This window comes from Buteo buteo, chromosome 22 (genome assembly GCF_964188355.1).
Source record: "Buteo buteo chromosome 22, bButBut1.hap1.1, whole genome shotgun sequence".
NCBI classification, from domain to species: domain Eukaryota; kingdom Metazoa; phylum Chordata; class Aves; order Accipitriformes; family Accipitridae; genus Buteo; species Buteo buteo.
Window position 1 is genome coordinate 4,909,207 of NC_134192.1, and position 15,964 is coordinate 4,925,170.

The 15,964-nt window shown below is 47.5% G+C and overlaps 1 protein-coding gene across 5 annotated transcripts in view; it reads left to right on the plus strand.

The window, feature by feature from the left end:
* The window catches only part of LOC142043025 (synaptotagmin-like protein 2), an 87,686-nt gene that overhangs the window by 53,286 nt on the left and 18,436 nt on the right, over nucleotides 1-15,964 (plus strand). For 3 of the 5 annotated variants that reach the window (XM_075053680.1, XM_075053685.1, XM_075053682.1), the window contains exons 2-6: nucleotides 5,833-6,411; nucleotides 8,745-8,896; nucleotides 13,971-14,064; nucleotides 15,568-15,661; nucleotides 15,836-15,929. In XM_075053680.1, coding sequence (XP_074909781.1) covers nucleotides 6,311-6,411; nucleotides 8,745-8,896; nucleotides 13,971-14,064; nucleotides 15,568-15,661; nucleotides 15,836-15,929 — 535 coding nt within the window. In that variant the 5' untranslated portion in view covers nucleotides 5,833-6,310. The other 2 variants (XM_075053683.1, XM_075053684.1) reach the window with 2 other exon arrangements.

Consider the following 15,964-nt stretch of genomic DNA (forward strand, 5'->3'; position numbering starts at 1 on the left):
ACTGGTAACTGCAGCATATGCTGGGAACTGCAGTATGACTGTGGGTGCCAGGACCACATCCATCATTCTTAATACAATGCTACTCTTGGTTTTGACCTGCCCTACAAGAGCTGTCTTGACTAATAAGGGTATTGGGAAGTGTCCACACATTGTAAAGCAAAAGGAGGTTATTTCCTTACGTTGTGGCAGGATATGTGATAAAGAGGTATGGACGGAGGCAAGCAGCCTTTCCAGCTTGCTGCTATTTTCATCTGGCTATGAATAGCCTTGTGAGATCAGTATTATCTGTTCCGGGTTTTGTTATGTTTTGGGTAGGGATGTTTTCGTATCCTTATTACATGGACCTATGTGCAGCTCCAGGTCTTCAAAGGGTGAGGTGGGTCTGGATGGTCCTGTGCTGACCTAGGTGATGAAATTGGGCTGTTAGATACATTCATCATTTGTGGGTCCTGACTACCAAATTGGTAGTTCCTAAATTCATCCTCTTCTTTGCATGCAATGCAGCCTCTAGTCAATGAAATGTGCTTGACCCATGGTGTATATTATCGATCTGCGCACATCCCAGCGCTGAGGAAGATGTGCAGCATTGGGAGGGAAAAGTGTACGCTGAGAAATCAGAACTGAGACTGGAGTGCCCTGCAGATGGTCTATAGATAATTTGTGTCTGTAGGCAGATGACAGCAAGAGCACTGAGCTGGTACTGTGCAGCTGAGCAGTTTGTGCTCGGGTTAGTTATGAAGAGCATTAACATAGTTCTGTTTTGAGCTGGAGCTGAGTTAAACCTCCCAGAAATAAAATGAAAATGCAGCACAAAGAAGGCGGCAGCCCCTTCAGCACCTGCCTTTCCAAAAGGGGCTATGTTTCACGCCTGCTAGGCTAAGAAAGCATTTAGTTTTCACCTGATAAAACTATTCAAAAGAGAGTTACTTAAAAAACCCAAACAACTCCCCAACAACATCCTCCTCCACTGTAATAAAAAGAAGAAACTTGAAGAAAGAGAATATATTAATTCAGGCGAGAGGTCTGTAACATACTCTCTTTCATAAATAGCTCTTACTGCTGCAGAAACCCTACATGGGATTAGTCAAACTATTTTGGAAAGCGCTCCAGAGCTACACCTTTTTGAGCTTTTCCTTGGGGGCACAACTGCATGCCCATGACCTGCGTGGCCAGCAGGCTCCGAGTGAGAGGACCCAGGACCTCTGGCATCGGTAATTCAGTTGGTTTTGATCACTTGTGTGGGGACACGCTGCAGAGCACCGAGGAACATGGAAATGAGCATTTTCCAGGCTGCAGGCTGTCCGAACGCGCTTTCCCTCGGAGTGCCCCGATGCAGGTGGGCTCCCTGCAAGAGGACGTTGCGCTCTGCCGGAGAAAGGTTGGTGTTTGTTTGCCCCTTCACTTTTAGGCCTTGGATATTGGGTTGGTGCTAGGGGAATGCATGTCATTCCACCACTTGATGCTTTGCCGAAGGGGGCACTTTTGGACAGATCACAAATTTCCATGTCTCAGCTGGTGTAAACGGGAGTCTCCCCGGATTCACGCTCAGCACCTGGCCTTTCCCTGGCTGTCAGCTCCAAAACACGTGGGACTGCTGTTCTCCCTTTGCTGGCGCACAGTCCAAGCAGCTGACAAAGGGAAGGTTTATTCATTTTATTAGTATCCTTCTTAGCTTTTCTGCAGGTGACCAGAGCTCGCCTCTCTCCAAGGGGCTGGCAGAGCCGTTAGCTGTGCCCCGTGTGAAGGCTGGCATTGCCTCTTTCCCACCAGCTTACACCACCTCTCCTGGCACTGCAAAACTAGTCTCGCAGATGAAGATACCAGGGGTTGCAGGTGTTGGGAAAAGCCCTTTTGTACCTAAACACGGCTAAGTGGTTCTGTAGTAAGCTAGATGGGGGGCAGAGAGGGGTGTGAGGAATGACCAAAGCTCCCTGAGTAACACCTGGAATCAGCAAACAACAAATGTCCTTCCTCTGGAAGAAAAACCATGGCTGTGACACAGGTCTGTAAAATGAGCAACATGGGGTAGGTGAATGCAGAGTAATCCTTACTGGGTTTTCTCATAAAACGCTTGGCGATATCAAATGAAGCAAGCGGTGGGTCAAAACAAAACAAGGGCAGATGCTTTTGCATTTAAAGCGTAGTGAGGCTGTGGGACTGGGGGGCTTTGAGGATACTGCAAATGCTTAAAATTAATGTGAGTTCAGAAAGCAACTAGAAAAATCTGTGGAATGCAGAGACATTGCTCCAGTTTCAGGGAGTCCCTGCCCTGTACCTTGCAGGAAGCTGGAGCGCAGGACGGCTCGCTGTACCTTCTCTAGCTGTATGCTGTTAGCACTTGTTGAAGATAAAGTGGTGTGTTACAGGGACTGTCTGGCCTTTTCTGTGTTTTTAAACTGGACACTGAAAATCTCTTGGGAGATAAGATGTGCACATCCCAGTATGGTGTTTTAACAGAACAGGCCTCACTTCACCTGTGCTTGGGCTCTGGGTTTGACAAGCTGCATGGCTGCATAACATACCATCACAGATCTTCTCCCGTGACTGGAGCATTCACTTCTTCTTGGGGAGGCGGCCACAAGAAATCAAAAGCTATCACAGTAAGAGATGCAGCCAGTTATGCCATATGGTAGGTCATGCTTCTGCTTGTCTCCACACCCAGCATTTGTCAACACAGCTGGGTGTGCGAGTCCATCTCTTAGTGATATTCTCTTCCCCAGAAAAGCAGTTAGAGGGAAGAAAGTCCTTTGGACATCCAGTGTGCTCCTCTGCTCAGATTTATGGTCTTTCCTGTAGCCGTGATAATCCATTTTGTCCATCCGCTTTGTCGTGACAAGTGGCAGGTCCCGGCAGGGCTGCTCCCCTGCACTGGGGCATCGTGGTGGTGCAGTGCCTGAGAGCAGCCTGGGTTTGCTCTGCACGGTGTGCCGCATCAGTCTTTAAGCAGATGCTGCTAATCCGGACACAAACAATTCGCTCTTTCGTGACCCTCTGTTTTGCTCCTGTTGCCAGGGCACAATCCTGACCTAGAAGGGGTCTCCCATCAGCAGGAGGGAAGAAGAGCGCAACTTTCTTTTTGCTTTTCACAGTTTGTCCAAAACCAATTTCCATCAGCGGGCTAATAAAGGCGCTTGCACTTAAAGAGCTCCCAGTCTAGGGTAAAATCTGCCCCAGCGCTGCCCGATGACTCCCATCGTTGCCCTACAAATCCGCAAGGCTTTTGTGTTTCCCTTCCCTGCTGTTTGCAGAGGTGGCGAGGCGAGGGCTGGGCAGGACACACAGAAAGCGGCCCCGTCTGCGCGAGACCCACGGGGTCCTGGCTTTCTTACGGATCTGTTGATTTAGGTGTTTGTAGTGCATCATCCCTGTGGTCTCCAAACAAGGCTTTGAGAGGGGAGAGGATTATGTGCAATCTACCAAAGCAAATCAAAGCTGTGTGGTGCTGCTTAAGGAGCGTAAGCGTGAGCTCAAGGATTAAGCAATCTGGAGGAGCGGGCGATGGTTGTGTATGATGATGGTGCAGTATACCTGCCTGATCCTGATAACATACTGTACGTGTCAGTTGATTTTTATCCTTAATCTATTGCGCTTGCAGACCCAAATAAACAAAATAACACACTCTCCCTCATCGCCGTGTACCTGAGTGGTTCATGGCGGGGTTCTCCTGTTTCAAACCTCGGCAGTGTCCAAGACAGGGCAGCACCGTGCACCCATCAGAGGCTGCAGAAGCTCAAGTGGCAGCAAGGACAGCCCTGGGGCTGTGGCACGTATGGAGATCTTTTCCCAGCCCTGTTTACTCCTGCAGGCCTGGGTCGACAGCTTTGCAGCTCCTGAGGCTGCCGGCAAAACCTCCAGGTGGAGCGGTCTTCTGGATCACCTCACTTTCCCATAGCGAGTGCATTAAGTGGTTTGATTTTTAAGTATTTAAAACAAAAGGAGGTGTTGGCTGTTTGGTTTCTGTTAACCTTTTCCTTCTAATGTAACTATTGCAGTAAGATAGAACATTCTCAGGGGAAAAAAAAGGCTATTTGCAAAGAAGTAGCCTTTATTCTAATTGACTACCATACTGATGAATAAATATGAGTCTTTGCTGAAAATGTTTTCTGAAGTACTTTCAGCCCACACGTCATGGGTTTGTTAAAAATAAATAAAAGTTCTAGAGAAGCAAATACTGTGAAAACTGTGTCCCTAGATACTTTTTTAAAAATAAAATCTGTCCCAGAAATTTCTGTAAATGTCTTTATAGAAGTAGGATTATGCCTGAGAGCCAGAGAGAGTAGATGGTTGGAACCAAGCGTGGAAGTGCCGTGGGAAGCTGGATGAAATGTAGGTTTAAACAGTAGAGATTCATCAGGGCTTTTTATTACTCTTTCTGGTTTAACGATTTAGAGTCGTATCGGTAGTTTCTCAGATGATAAAGGCTGTAATTGTAGCGTGACAAGCACAGCCATACTTGCCTCAAAGAAACATGAAAGGTTGTTTCCTTCCCTCCAAAAATTATTTTCAAATAATTACAGAGTTTTTATGTCAATGGCCATTCCTTTTGTGAGCCTTTTTATGTGGTGTTCTGTGGTATTTCTTTGTAAGCATTAAGGTCAGATGCCTATTCTTTCTTCTAACATGTTGTTACACCATTATGAAAAAGGCAAACATTTGGGAATGTATCATCCATAAAATAGTGTAAATGATGTCAAATAAGCAAAGTTCACCTGAAATACTTGTGCTCGACTTTGGGTATGCCAGTTGAAGGAAGAGGTGCACCACGTGGAGACAGTCCAAAGAAGAGTGACAAAAACGATGGAAGACCCCAGCCAGCTCTGAGGAACCTGCAGGATCTGGGGTTGGTTAACGTGGAGGCTGAAGTGTAAAACGCCGTGAGGACGGCTGCAAAGGGAGCATCCCCACGGTGGATGGGACGGGCTGACGTCTGTCAGGGAGATCTAGGGTAGGCAATAGGAAGAAGTTGCTTGCCAGTTAGCTAAACCCTGAAACAGGCGGCCCGGGAGGGTGGCGGTTGCCATCCTGTTTGCCATGAAAGCTGGGATTTATTCATTTTTAATGACCTGACTCCCAAGGCTGTGACATTGGGAGAAAAAGCCAAGTATGATGAAACCCACAGTCACCTGACGGGCTTAGAAGCAGTGGAAAAATCCCATCTGGTGAGCTAGAAACTGCCTGCATGGACACAAGCAGAACTTCTGCTCCCTAGGAGGTGTGCCTTATTGCCCTCAAGTTGGTCAGGAGAGAGGAAAAGGAATAAAGTAGCAAAGCAACACATGATTTACTCTTCCTCCACGCCCTGCAGCCTCTGGCCATTTTCGACTTCTGTTGAAGCACTAAGTGATCTGCACCCGTACTATTTGAATAGCAAATACCAGTGCAGCATAAAGTAAAGTGCGTGCACATTAGAAAATGAGCAGCCTCTGGTATTTTATAGCATAACATGCAGCAATAACACTTGCAGGTTGCTGTTCTATCATTTTCCAATTGCTTTACAAAGGTTGGCTGCTTATCCTCGGTCTCATTTACGGCAGAAAGAAGTGAGGAAAAGAAGAATGGAGGTAAAAAGCAAGCAAGCGTTTGGTAATTTACATGCATATTTTGCTTGTAGCGTGCTGAGTCAACTGTTTACCTGTTAGTAGGAAAGCGGCTAAAATAAAATATTGTCTTGGTTAGGATAATACCGCGTGGGGAGCTGTAGGACGGGGAGGAAAGTAGGGCAGCTTGTTTTGGAACTTGTGCTGAAGAACAAATAAAAACCCCCAATGTACACATTCGGTTACCATATGTCGTGCTTATCATAAAAGGCATCTCGGTGTTATTTCTTTGCAGGGATGCTTGAACTCCACGGAGGCAGACTTCCCGGTTGAAGAAAGCGCATGCCAGAGGTGCTGGGGTTGCCGTTGGTGAGAGGAGCTTTCGTGCCTGTTGAGGCAGCTAAGGCGGGCGGCAAGCTCGCTCCTTCCCGTGCTTGCCTGTTTGATTGACGTTGGCTTCCAAATCGCTGCGACTGTGCCTGAAGAAAAGCGAAGGAGCATAATTTTGCTGAGAGAATTCTCCTGGCAGGGGAAGGCATGCAGCGCAGAGAAACGTGCCAGCAAAGAGCTTGGAAGTGCAAGTCCAGGTGCTAACGCAACTTCCACCCAAGCCATGCTGTCGTGAAGTCCTTCTTCTCCAGCCGCGTCTTGCTCAGCGCACCGGGGCGGGCTGCGCAGGGGCTGCCCATGGCATTGCGGCAGTCTGGGCTGGATTAGATCCTGGTCTGTCATTGTTTCAGCTGTCTGAAGAACTGAAGAATAGTGCAGGGAAGATGTTGGACTTGAGCTTCCTGACCGAGGAGGAGTATGAGAAGCTGATGAAGGTTCTGCAGAGAGATGCAGAGCTGAAGAAGAAGGATGGGGATCGCATCAGGTGAGAGAGCGTGCAATAACAGCAGGACGTGAGCTTTCCCTGGGGGGATTTGTTTACTTCTTTTAGAGAGGAGTGTGTGTGTGTGTGCGCGTGTGTGCAACAAGGAGAGACGCAGGCTGCAGCAGTGCTGTCCCTTCTTGCTCAGATCCTGATGGATCTTTTCATTGCACCTCCTGCTTTCTCAGGCATCCTGCTGTCACTGCTGTCCTCTCTCCGCAGGATTGCAGGGCTGGACTCTTCTTTTGAGTTAATCAGCAGCCCTCAGAGACGCCAAGGGAAATCATCCCTTTCCTGCTCTGGGGAGGAAGATGCTGATTTCCCGGTGTCAGAGGTCCAAGCAGGGGAGTAGCTGCTGCCTTGTTTTCCTCACTCGGTAGCACAGAAATCCCATAGAGTGTTTTAAAATGAGACTTTACATCCCCATCTCAGCTTTGTGTCCCTCCGGTGCTGTTTGAGGTGGGTGTATATGCAGCATCAGTGGTACAGGCAGAGAGGGGCATTGAGAGGCTACGTGACCTGCCAAAGGCTTGCGGGGAGCTCTTTCAGAGCCAGGGATCGCTCTCAGTTCAGCTCACTTGCCACTGACCATCCTGGAGCTCAGGTCTGGTTGATTGGGATTGCTTGTTGCTACTGTCACTTTTTAAATGCCAGCCATTAGGCCATCTGGGTTGACAGTATGCACCAGGCTCGGGAAGCTGGCACCAAATTCTCCAGGGCAAGTAACGTGAGGGTGGATGGTCCTGTGCCAGCTTACCCCTGTGAAGGATGTGAGTCTCCAACTTGCTGTTGAGCCAAAAAAAGAGTAAGACCCATGTAGGAGAGATGCTGAAGGCTTGAAGGGGGAGTGGGTGGCTTTGCATCAGGCTCTAGGGAGCCTACGTGCCCTGGCCTCTGCTCAGGGGTGAGAGCTGGGGAAACAGAACTGGTGATGGCATGCAAGCAGCTTGGACTTGAGGTGTATGTGTCCCCATACTCTTACATCTCCTCTGAATTGAAGCAAGGTTTCAGAAAGGTTTTCTCTTTTTTTTCTTCTTTTTTTATTTTTCTGAAATGCGGTAACATTTCTGCTCTGCAGTGGAGGTTTGGGGAAAAGAGCGTTTGGATTATTTCAGTTTTGTTTCACTTGTCTTTGGAAGCTGTTGCACAGAAGGCTTTCATTTGGAAGTGAAGTGAGTTAGATCCTGACCGGGGTGGTGCCAAGTGCCACTTGCTGTCAGTATGGCTATATGCAGTAAGACCTTTGGTGCAGGTGTGGACATGTTTGGGTCCAAACAACCTGCCTGCTGGGTGAAATGAAATCAATGGCATTACACCGATCTGGTGTCAACAAGATTAAAATATGTTCCTATTCCTCCTCTGGCCCAGCACCTCGAGACTGTCACGGGGGCAGATGCAGCCCTGGTCTAGATGGGAGCTGTGCAACTCCCTGCCTGTCAGTCCTGCTGGGTCTCCCAGCACTGCCTGCAGAGGCTTGAGCCCGGTTATCCCGTACCTGCTCCCTTCTGGCCTTTCGGCAGCCAAATGTGACCCTTCAAGGCTCCACGGTTATCCGGGGTTTTGCTCCCTCTTCCTGATGAGAATTGGACTGAGGTGGGAGTTTTCCTCTGGCCTCCCGCGTCTCGCAGGGACCCTGAATTGTGGTGAGCCGTGGGAGGCAGTGCCAGCTGAAAGGCAGCTAATTCAGTAAGCCGTGGTATAAAAACAGGATAACTGGAGGAGGGTTAAAAGTACAGGCTAGCAAACAGAGCACTGACGGGTTTAGGTGCCAAAAACCAGCCCTGGGTGTGCCTGAGCGAGTTACAGTAGGAGAAGCTGTGCTCAGGAAGGAAAGGTGACTGAGTGCCAAAATTGGCATGGCAGGAGGAGCAGTGTCCAGGGAGAATGCTGCAGGGACAGGTTGCTCCCCTAAATAACATGATTTATTTCCAGAGTTTGCCTCAGATTTGATGCAAAAAGCTTTGCCGCTCCTGAAGAGATTAATAGACAAATAAAACGGAGAACTACAAGACCTGCAAACAGCCCCACCCCTTCCCAAACCCCCAGGGCTGCAAAGCAAATAGGCAAATCTCCTTGGCAGATGACTCTGATTTGGATTTGTAAAATTTGGAAGAGGTGAAAGCCTGTGTTTACAAGGTGCTGTTCCCATTTCCAATAAAGAATAAATCAGCTTTTGTTTTAATGCTGGTTTGGCCCTTGTGATTGCAGAGAATATTCTCTGGATCCTTCGTAGTATCGGACAGGTGAACTTTACGGACAATTGTTATGAAGGTAGCTCAGGGGAAGTTGAAACCTTGGAGATCTTTTTGGTGTGTAATGTTCTCCTTGACTTTCAGGCGGATACAAGGCTCCATCAAGGATGAAAAGAAGAAGAAGTTTGTGACAGGTGAATGGTTTTCGGAAGTGAAGGCAAAACGGTTTCAGGAAGACTTAGAGGGGCCGGATCTACTTCGGGCATCTATTAGAAGGAAAAAGGGCAAACTGGAAAGTAAGTATGTTAGTGTGCACCTTAAGAAAACAAATTGGCGGACTAGAAAAAAGTGGTCAAGTATGGGGGGGTCTCCCTGTACTGGGAGCCTGTTGGGGACCAGCCTTTGTGTTGTCATCAGGAGATTGTCATCTAAGCTTTCAGTACTAGAAAAAGATACCTGATTATCCAAATCAGGGCCCAAAGAAAAAATTACAGTGTGGCAGAGGACCAAGGCAAAAGCTGTTTACCAGCTGCATGCGGTAAATGCCTTTTCCCCACTTCAGCTTCTTTCTTCCAAAATGTCTATTTGTCAGAGGTCACTGGTATAATTTCTTGTCTGTCATGGTTTAACCCAGCCAGCAACTAAGCACCACGCAGCCGCCCACTCAAAGCAAAAAGGGAAGGGGATAATGTAGGGCAATTTCTGGCATAAAACTGATATGTGTGGGTCAAACAACATCCCCCCCCCCAATTCCTAGAGTGGTCTGACAAAAACAGACATCCCTCTGCTCTTTTAGGCCTCCAGAGTGGTGGGATCAGTCATGTCTCTGCAAAGGGAAGGGGTGCCTCTCTTCTCCTGGCAAGTATTTGCCTACTTGAGAGGGTCCATGCCTAGCTTTTTACATGGGAATAATTCCAAGGCACAATGTAGTTTTCAAAACAAAAAGGGCTTTGGGGCCAAGTCTGAATGGTACCCAGGCTGCTGTGCCATAGCAAGGGTATATTTGGGACCGTGTGCTAATTTGCAGCAGATGTATTGCGTGTTGTTAGACATGCAGATGAACTCCCGTGGTGGTATGTAAACCAGATCAAATCAGATTTGTTGGCTCAGGGCAGGGAAGAGAAGAGCTCAGCCCTGTGTGAAATGAGCAGAGCTGTGCTTTGAGCCCAAACGTAACCAGCCTGGAGCTGGCACTTCGTGCTGAACATTTGTGCAAAGCAGAACCGGGGATGATTCACATCCAGTCCTCAACATGAAGACAGGTCAACCGACTCTGCAGCAGGACTGTGGAACTGCAGCCCCATCTCACAAAACCTCCTTGATCATTTGTCAGGGTGGGTAATCACAGATACTCAGACACGGCTGGTGAGTTACTGGCTGCTGCTGCTTTGGGGAAGCCATGGCCCTGAAAGACAGCTCTAAGCAACGTCTACCATGGTCCCTAATGTAAGTACTCTATAACTGGGCTCTGTTCTTTTGCAGTAAAGGCTACTGTTAGATAAAGGGTTATCTTCCATCTGCCCAAAACTCAAATGTCATCTCCACCAGTTTAGTTCAGCCCTCTTTCCTATGCCCAGCTGCCCCTTCCTGCTGTGGGGTAGCAGCAGTACAGATCGCTCCTTTGTTTGGTGGGCCTCGTTGGCCAGGATATCTCTGTAACGTTAATTGCCTGGGTTTACTATACCCCTCTTAGCTCCACATTACTTAGACACATTTTGAAAGCTAAACGCTGGCTAGGGACTTCACTAACCGAGCGCCTCATTTTCTTTTTGCTTTTTGCTTATCCCTGAGAGGTCTTATAACTTAGCTTAGATTCATTGGACCCTCTGATGCAGCACTGGCCCATCATATTTCATATGAAGTTGCTTTTACCCCTGGTATTAAGGATTCATGATGTCATTAAATTTACTTTTTATCATCCCTCCAGAATGCTAAAACATACAGAACCTTTTCCAGCTTGTCAGAGTTGCCTGGCCATTTCTGCAGAGCATGTTCTGCTTTTTGAGGATGTGCATTTGTGCTTGCACCCTCTTTGCATGAAGAGACAGACGCTTCAGCAGCCCCTCTGCTAGGGCCCAGGTCAGACAAATGCTCTGTCATCCGCAGCCCAGCTAGCGGCCAGCAGTGAATTGGACTCGTCTGCCTTTTGCCTTGCCAGAGGCATCAGCACCTTTAGCTTGAAGCCCACTTCAGGAAAGCAAAATCTGAAGTACTGTTGGTTTTAGATTTAACTTTTACTGCTGATGTGATGTGGTTTCATATGAGATGTGGTTTCAGGTTATCATGTAAAATAATCTCATTAATATAGCAGTAATATGCAAGTTATGTCTTTGCATGCGCATTACTTGACTAATGCTGTTTTAAGAAGGAAGAAGCAAATGTTGCGAAATTAGTATAGTAATTACATTTAGATTTAGCCCTCTTCATTTCTTTTTCAACTTTTTTTTTCTTCCGTTTCTTTCTTTTTCTATTCTCAGACTTATTTTGGTAAAGCACAGGTACAACATGTGACTTTACTCCTTCCTTTTACTTTTCCCACTGCCATTTTACAGCAGTGGTAGAGGATCAAGATTCTGCAGCTAGTATTTTCACCTTGCTGTTACCTGTTGCATGCTCAGCTCCTGGGGTGGTTACTGTATAGATTGCCTTCCTTCACATGTGAGGGCAAGCACTTCTCTCACTGACTTGTCAACAAGAGTATTGCACTGGTGAGAGCGGCGCTTGGCCCATCGGGGAACAAGGATGAGGCCCCTGTACGAACAGTTTGGCCGTGCAGCTCACGCTCAATCTGCAGTAGATGAGATAAGGGCCTTTGCTTGCCATTTTGACACCTTTTTTCTTCTCCTGGAAAGATCAGAATCATTCACCTTCTGTTGGTTTTCAAGGTGATGAAGGGGTGTGTGTTTATTTAGCCAAATCAGTGTAACATGTTCATGACTCCAGGGCTGTTAATCCTGATTTAAGTCTTTGATGACTGTGTTAGGGAGTGAAATGAGAAAATTCCTGCATGGAGAAGCCCCACTGAGATATTTGCTGGCATTGCCTTTGCATGGTAAACAGGCTGAGGAGAGGTGGAAGTTTGTGCCGGCACAGGAGAATGCCCAGTGACCTTTCCTGGAGGAGGGTTTTAACCTTCAGAAGGGAGGGTTGTGTGGATCCCTAAGGGTCTTCACAGTTGGTATTGCTTATAATAGAAAACACTAGTAATCGGCAGTAATATAAATCTATAAAATAGGTAGATAGCCTATATTTAAACTACAGCCTGCAGAGCAGCACAGATGGGTGAATTTGGTGATAACTTCTCCTTGAGCTTGTGTGCAATGGATGGGAGCTAAAAATCATCTAGGAGAGAGACCATTTTATCCACGTGCTGAGGCAAGTCAGCCCTGATGGCACAGTTAGCTGTGCCTTCCCCAAGCGTTGAGTGTCTTCATTTTGGAGTGATTGGAAATGAGTAAAGCAGCTAAAGTGTTAGAGCAGGAGTGGCTGTATATATATGTATATAAATATATGTATGGACAAGTTAAACTGGTCAGGCCACTACTAATTTCTATTGGAATTTGCTTCTTATTCTGTCTCATCCTGAAGTTAGCAAAGGCATTTTGCTTGTCTTGGTGGATTATAACGTACTAACAACCTATTTGTTTGTGGTTAGAGAAGCCAGGTATAGCTGTGTCAGTGGCTGAGCCGTTCTGAAGGGCAGTGGTTTGGATGGGAAGAAGCGAACACCTCCCGCTGCCTCTGCCAGCTGAGCGGGGGGAGCTCTGTGTGATGGGGAAGTGTCAGGGAAAAGCAAATATGACACAATGCCTTTGGAAGTGAGGTGAGAAATGAACGCCGTCTTTGGTTGTCAAGGTCTTTTCAACCATGACAGGCCAGGGAAAAACATGGGAGCTCTGTGTTTGGTTCCTCTACTTCCAGAGCAGCTCCCTGCTGGCATCTCCCTCCCTCGGGTCTGGGGCAGAGGAGAAGGACGTGGCTCACTGTATAAATAAACGGCGTTCCCATGCCAGCGTGTGACGTGGCCTGCACGTGCCACCGGCCGTGCCACAGCTTGTCTCTCCCGAAACGACGTTCAGCGATGCTTTTTGCACATCAACGTTTACACGGACAAAGCGCAGTCCCTCTCTCAGAAACATCCTCTCTAAAACTGGCTCGTTCTCACACAACCAAGCTCCCGTCTTGCAGCAGGAGCGACTCCCCGACTTCCCACTGCTGCGGAAACCACGCGATCGCCCGGCTGCCATCTCACACGTGTGTGTGTGTGCCAGACGTGGTCCTAACGCCGACAGCCCCGAGCAACGCCTGCCGTGGTCCCCTGCACCGCAGGACCGGGCGCGGGGCGGGGAGGAAGAGTTGGGACTGCAGCATTTTTCTCCTTGGGGATGCACAGGCAAGGGGGAATGAAGGTTCATCTTCGGATATCCCCGAACCTGCGGGCTGGCTGTGCCGATGCTGGATGGCACCACACGGGCAGCACCAGCGTGACGTTGATATCGCAGCCTGGCCGTAGGACTGATCTGCTCTTGGGTTTGGTACGGTTTTCTAAGCAGATAACAAGCGAAGCTATGTTATTTAATGTCACATCTGAATCCTTTAAGCTTCTGATTCTATTGTATTGTGTCATGAAATATATCCTGAAGAGATTTGGCAGTTTTTGTAACAGGTAGATTTACTCTTTAAAATAGACCTAGCTGCGTGTGAATAAATACGTGCCGTTCTTGTTGACCAGACTAGTTTCTCATTGCTGTTTTAGAGGTTAATCCTTTTGGTTTTGCAGTAGCAAGAAAGCCTGTTTGCCAGCAAAATGTCTAATGCAACTTTATACCCTGCCAGGCTGCTCTAAAGGTTACCGTCTCCTATTGTTTTTTCTTTCGGGTCCTTGAGAGCTTAGAAGACATAGCTGAGCCTTGTGCCAGTAAAAATAACAGGGATCTCCTCATTAACTGTATTGGCCTCCTCCTTTGTTTGCCAAGATCGGATGACTTTCAGTCAAAACAGGAAATGGCTGAATTTAAATCCTGGTACGGATTAACTTTATTGACAGCCATGGCCGTGTCCTGCGAAGGTTTCCAGTGGTGTGACAGCTCCTGGCGTGAGTCAGGCGTCAGGCAGCTTGCTTTGGCCTCTCGGACCCGTGAGGTCTGGAGGTGCCTTCGCTGCGTGGGGAGCGTGGGCGACGCTGTCCCGGGGCCTCCCCCGTCGGCGGGGGGAGCAGGCAGAGCCCCCCGTCAGCCATCTCCTGGTAAATCCCCAGGGTTTGTGCTGGTGGGGCTCGTTTAACAAGCCTTTTCTTTCCGCAAACAAAACACACCGGCCATTACAAGTTTAAATAAATGTAATTTCTCAGTTGTCTCTGTTATGTTACAGATGAGGCCAACGAGCGCATCCAGATGGGCCTGGAAAGCAAAGCTGCCCTGAGTCCTGCCTTCCCTGAGCGTGCTGCTGGCACAGGAGAGGAGAGGTAACCGCCGCTGCTTGTGCAACTCTCTGGCTGCTGCTCTTACTCCTAATGAAAATTGAATGCTACCCATTAAATCCTGGTCTTTAACTGAGTTTCCAAGACTGTATAAGTAATAGGTTATATAGGATATTTTTAACCTTTTTCCAGGAATTGTCAGAATATCAATCCTCCCCTAATAACTACCTGCTAATGTGCTTAGCCCAGAAAGGTCTTTTCCTGCATGATTTGATCAGGGGTCAGTAAAATGGAAGCTGTCTCTAATGTCAGGATATTCTGGTTAGTTTTTCAAAGTAATTATGGTTTTATTTGTTTAATTTTTGCCATGGAGCAACACTAACAAAATGAACTGTTTGAGGAAACTGCTCATTTCCTGCTGGTGCCAACCTCTGCATCCCGTGCTCAGTGCTCTCCATCAAGGCTTGGTAGGATTTCACGTTGTGCTGACTGAGCAGAAACACCCACTAAAGGCACTCCAACGAGCAAATCAGCGACCTCACTCAATATTCGTGGACTATGGAGAAGCCATTAAATATTCACGTATTCATTTATTGTTGCTCCCATCTCATTTGCATTTTTTTGTCAGCAGAATGAGGAATCTTTCTTCACAGGTGGCAATTGCTCCAGTTAAATATTAAATATGGGCCTTGACAAGACTTCGAAACCTCTTGCAGAGGTTGGGTGTTGCTTAATGAGGGATCCAGAGTCAACAAGCCCGAGACACTCCTGCTTTACCAGCGCAGCGATGGTCCTAATGGTTTTTTTGGGGGTTGATTAAATCCTGAAAAGTTTGCTTTATTTTTCTCATTCAACCCTAAGCACAAAGCATTCCCTTATGAAATCTCACCAGCTTGACTGCTGTTCTCCATCTGGAGAGCAGCCACCACTAGATACTCCCAAAGACGGTAGAAACAGTCAAGTAAACTGCCTGTGATATGTGTTTCTTCCATTTATTTACCAGGCCGTTAGTAATCAACTTATGTTCCAAGCATGAGGATTTATATCCTGTACTATAGATTGTTGTCATAATCATTCCTGTAGTTTCTAAATCCTCTACCAATCTGGTTATGCCTTTGGCCTGAACTGGGAGGTGTGACCTGATCCTTCCTGGGCCATAGCATGGAACACATCTCCCTCCTGCATGGCTCGTGGGCTCTTCTGGCACTGCTGCTTCCTGTGTTTTTCCCTACAGTTTTCTCCCAGAAGGGGAAAGTTTGAATAAACCCAGAAGTTGACACTGTTGTTTTTATTGAGCAAGTTCTGTACTGACTGCAGCGGGAGACTCATCTTTACTCCACGTTCAGGCCATTTAACATGTCCCCCAGTCCTTCCAAGCAGTAACAGAGAAAATAAATGAAGGCACCAGCTCTGGCCTGGGCTGGGTCAGTAGATAAAACTGGTAAAGTAGCTGAGCAGAGCTGAGATGATGTTGAAGACTGCCTGACCACCCTACCAGGTACGTCACTACCACTGATCTCCTTATCAGGCGTTTCTCCTCTCCCACAGATCCAGCACACCTGCACTTGATACCACAGAGGAGTGTAAAATCTTGCCAAAACCGAAGCCAAGACTTCCTGTCCTGCCGTCTGCATCACATAAGGTAGTATAGGCACAGCCTCTGCACTTTGTTTTGTTATTCCTTGGACCTTCACACAGTCTGTACCTACCGGTAGGGGCTCCACAGACTGCCTGCTCTGGTGTCTATGCTCAAATAAAATACATTTTTCCAGTCTTGCCAGTTTATATACACTGATGGGGTTTGTTTTCTGTTCAGAGATCCAGTATACATGATGTCTCTTCCTCAGAGAGTGACACTGGAACAAGTCCATTTGTGGCTGCAACAAACAGCTTGCATTTGTCTAGAAAAGGTAAGGTTTTTGTTCAGTGAGCCATTGGTGTTTTT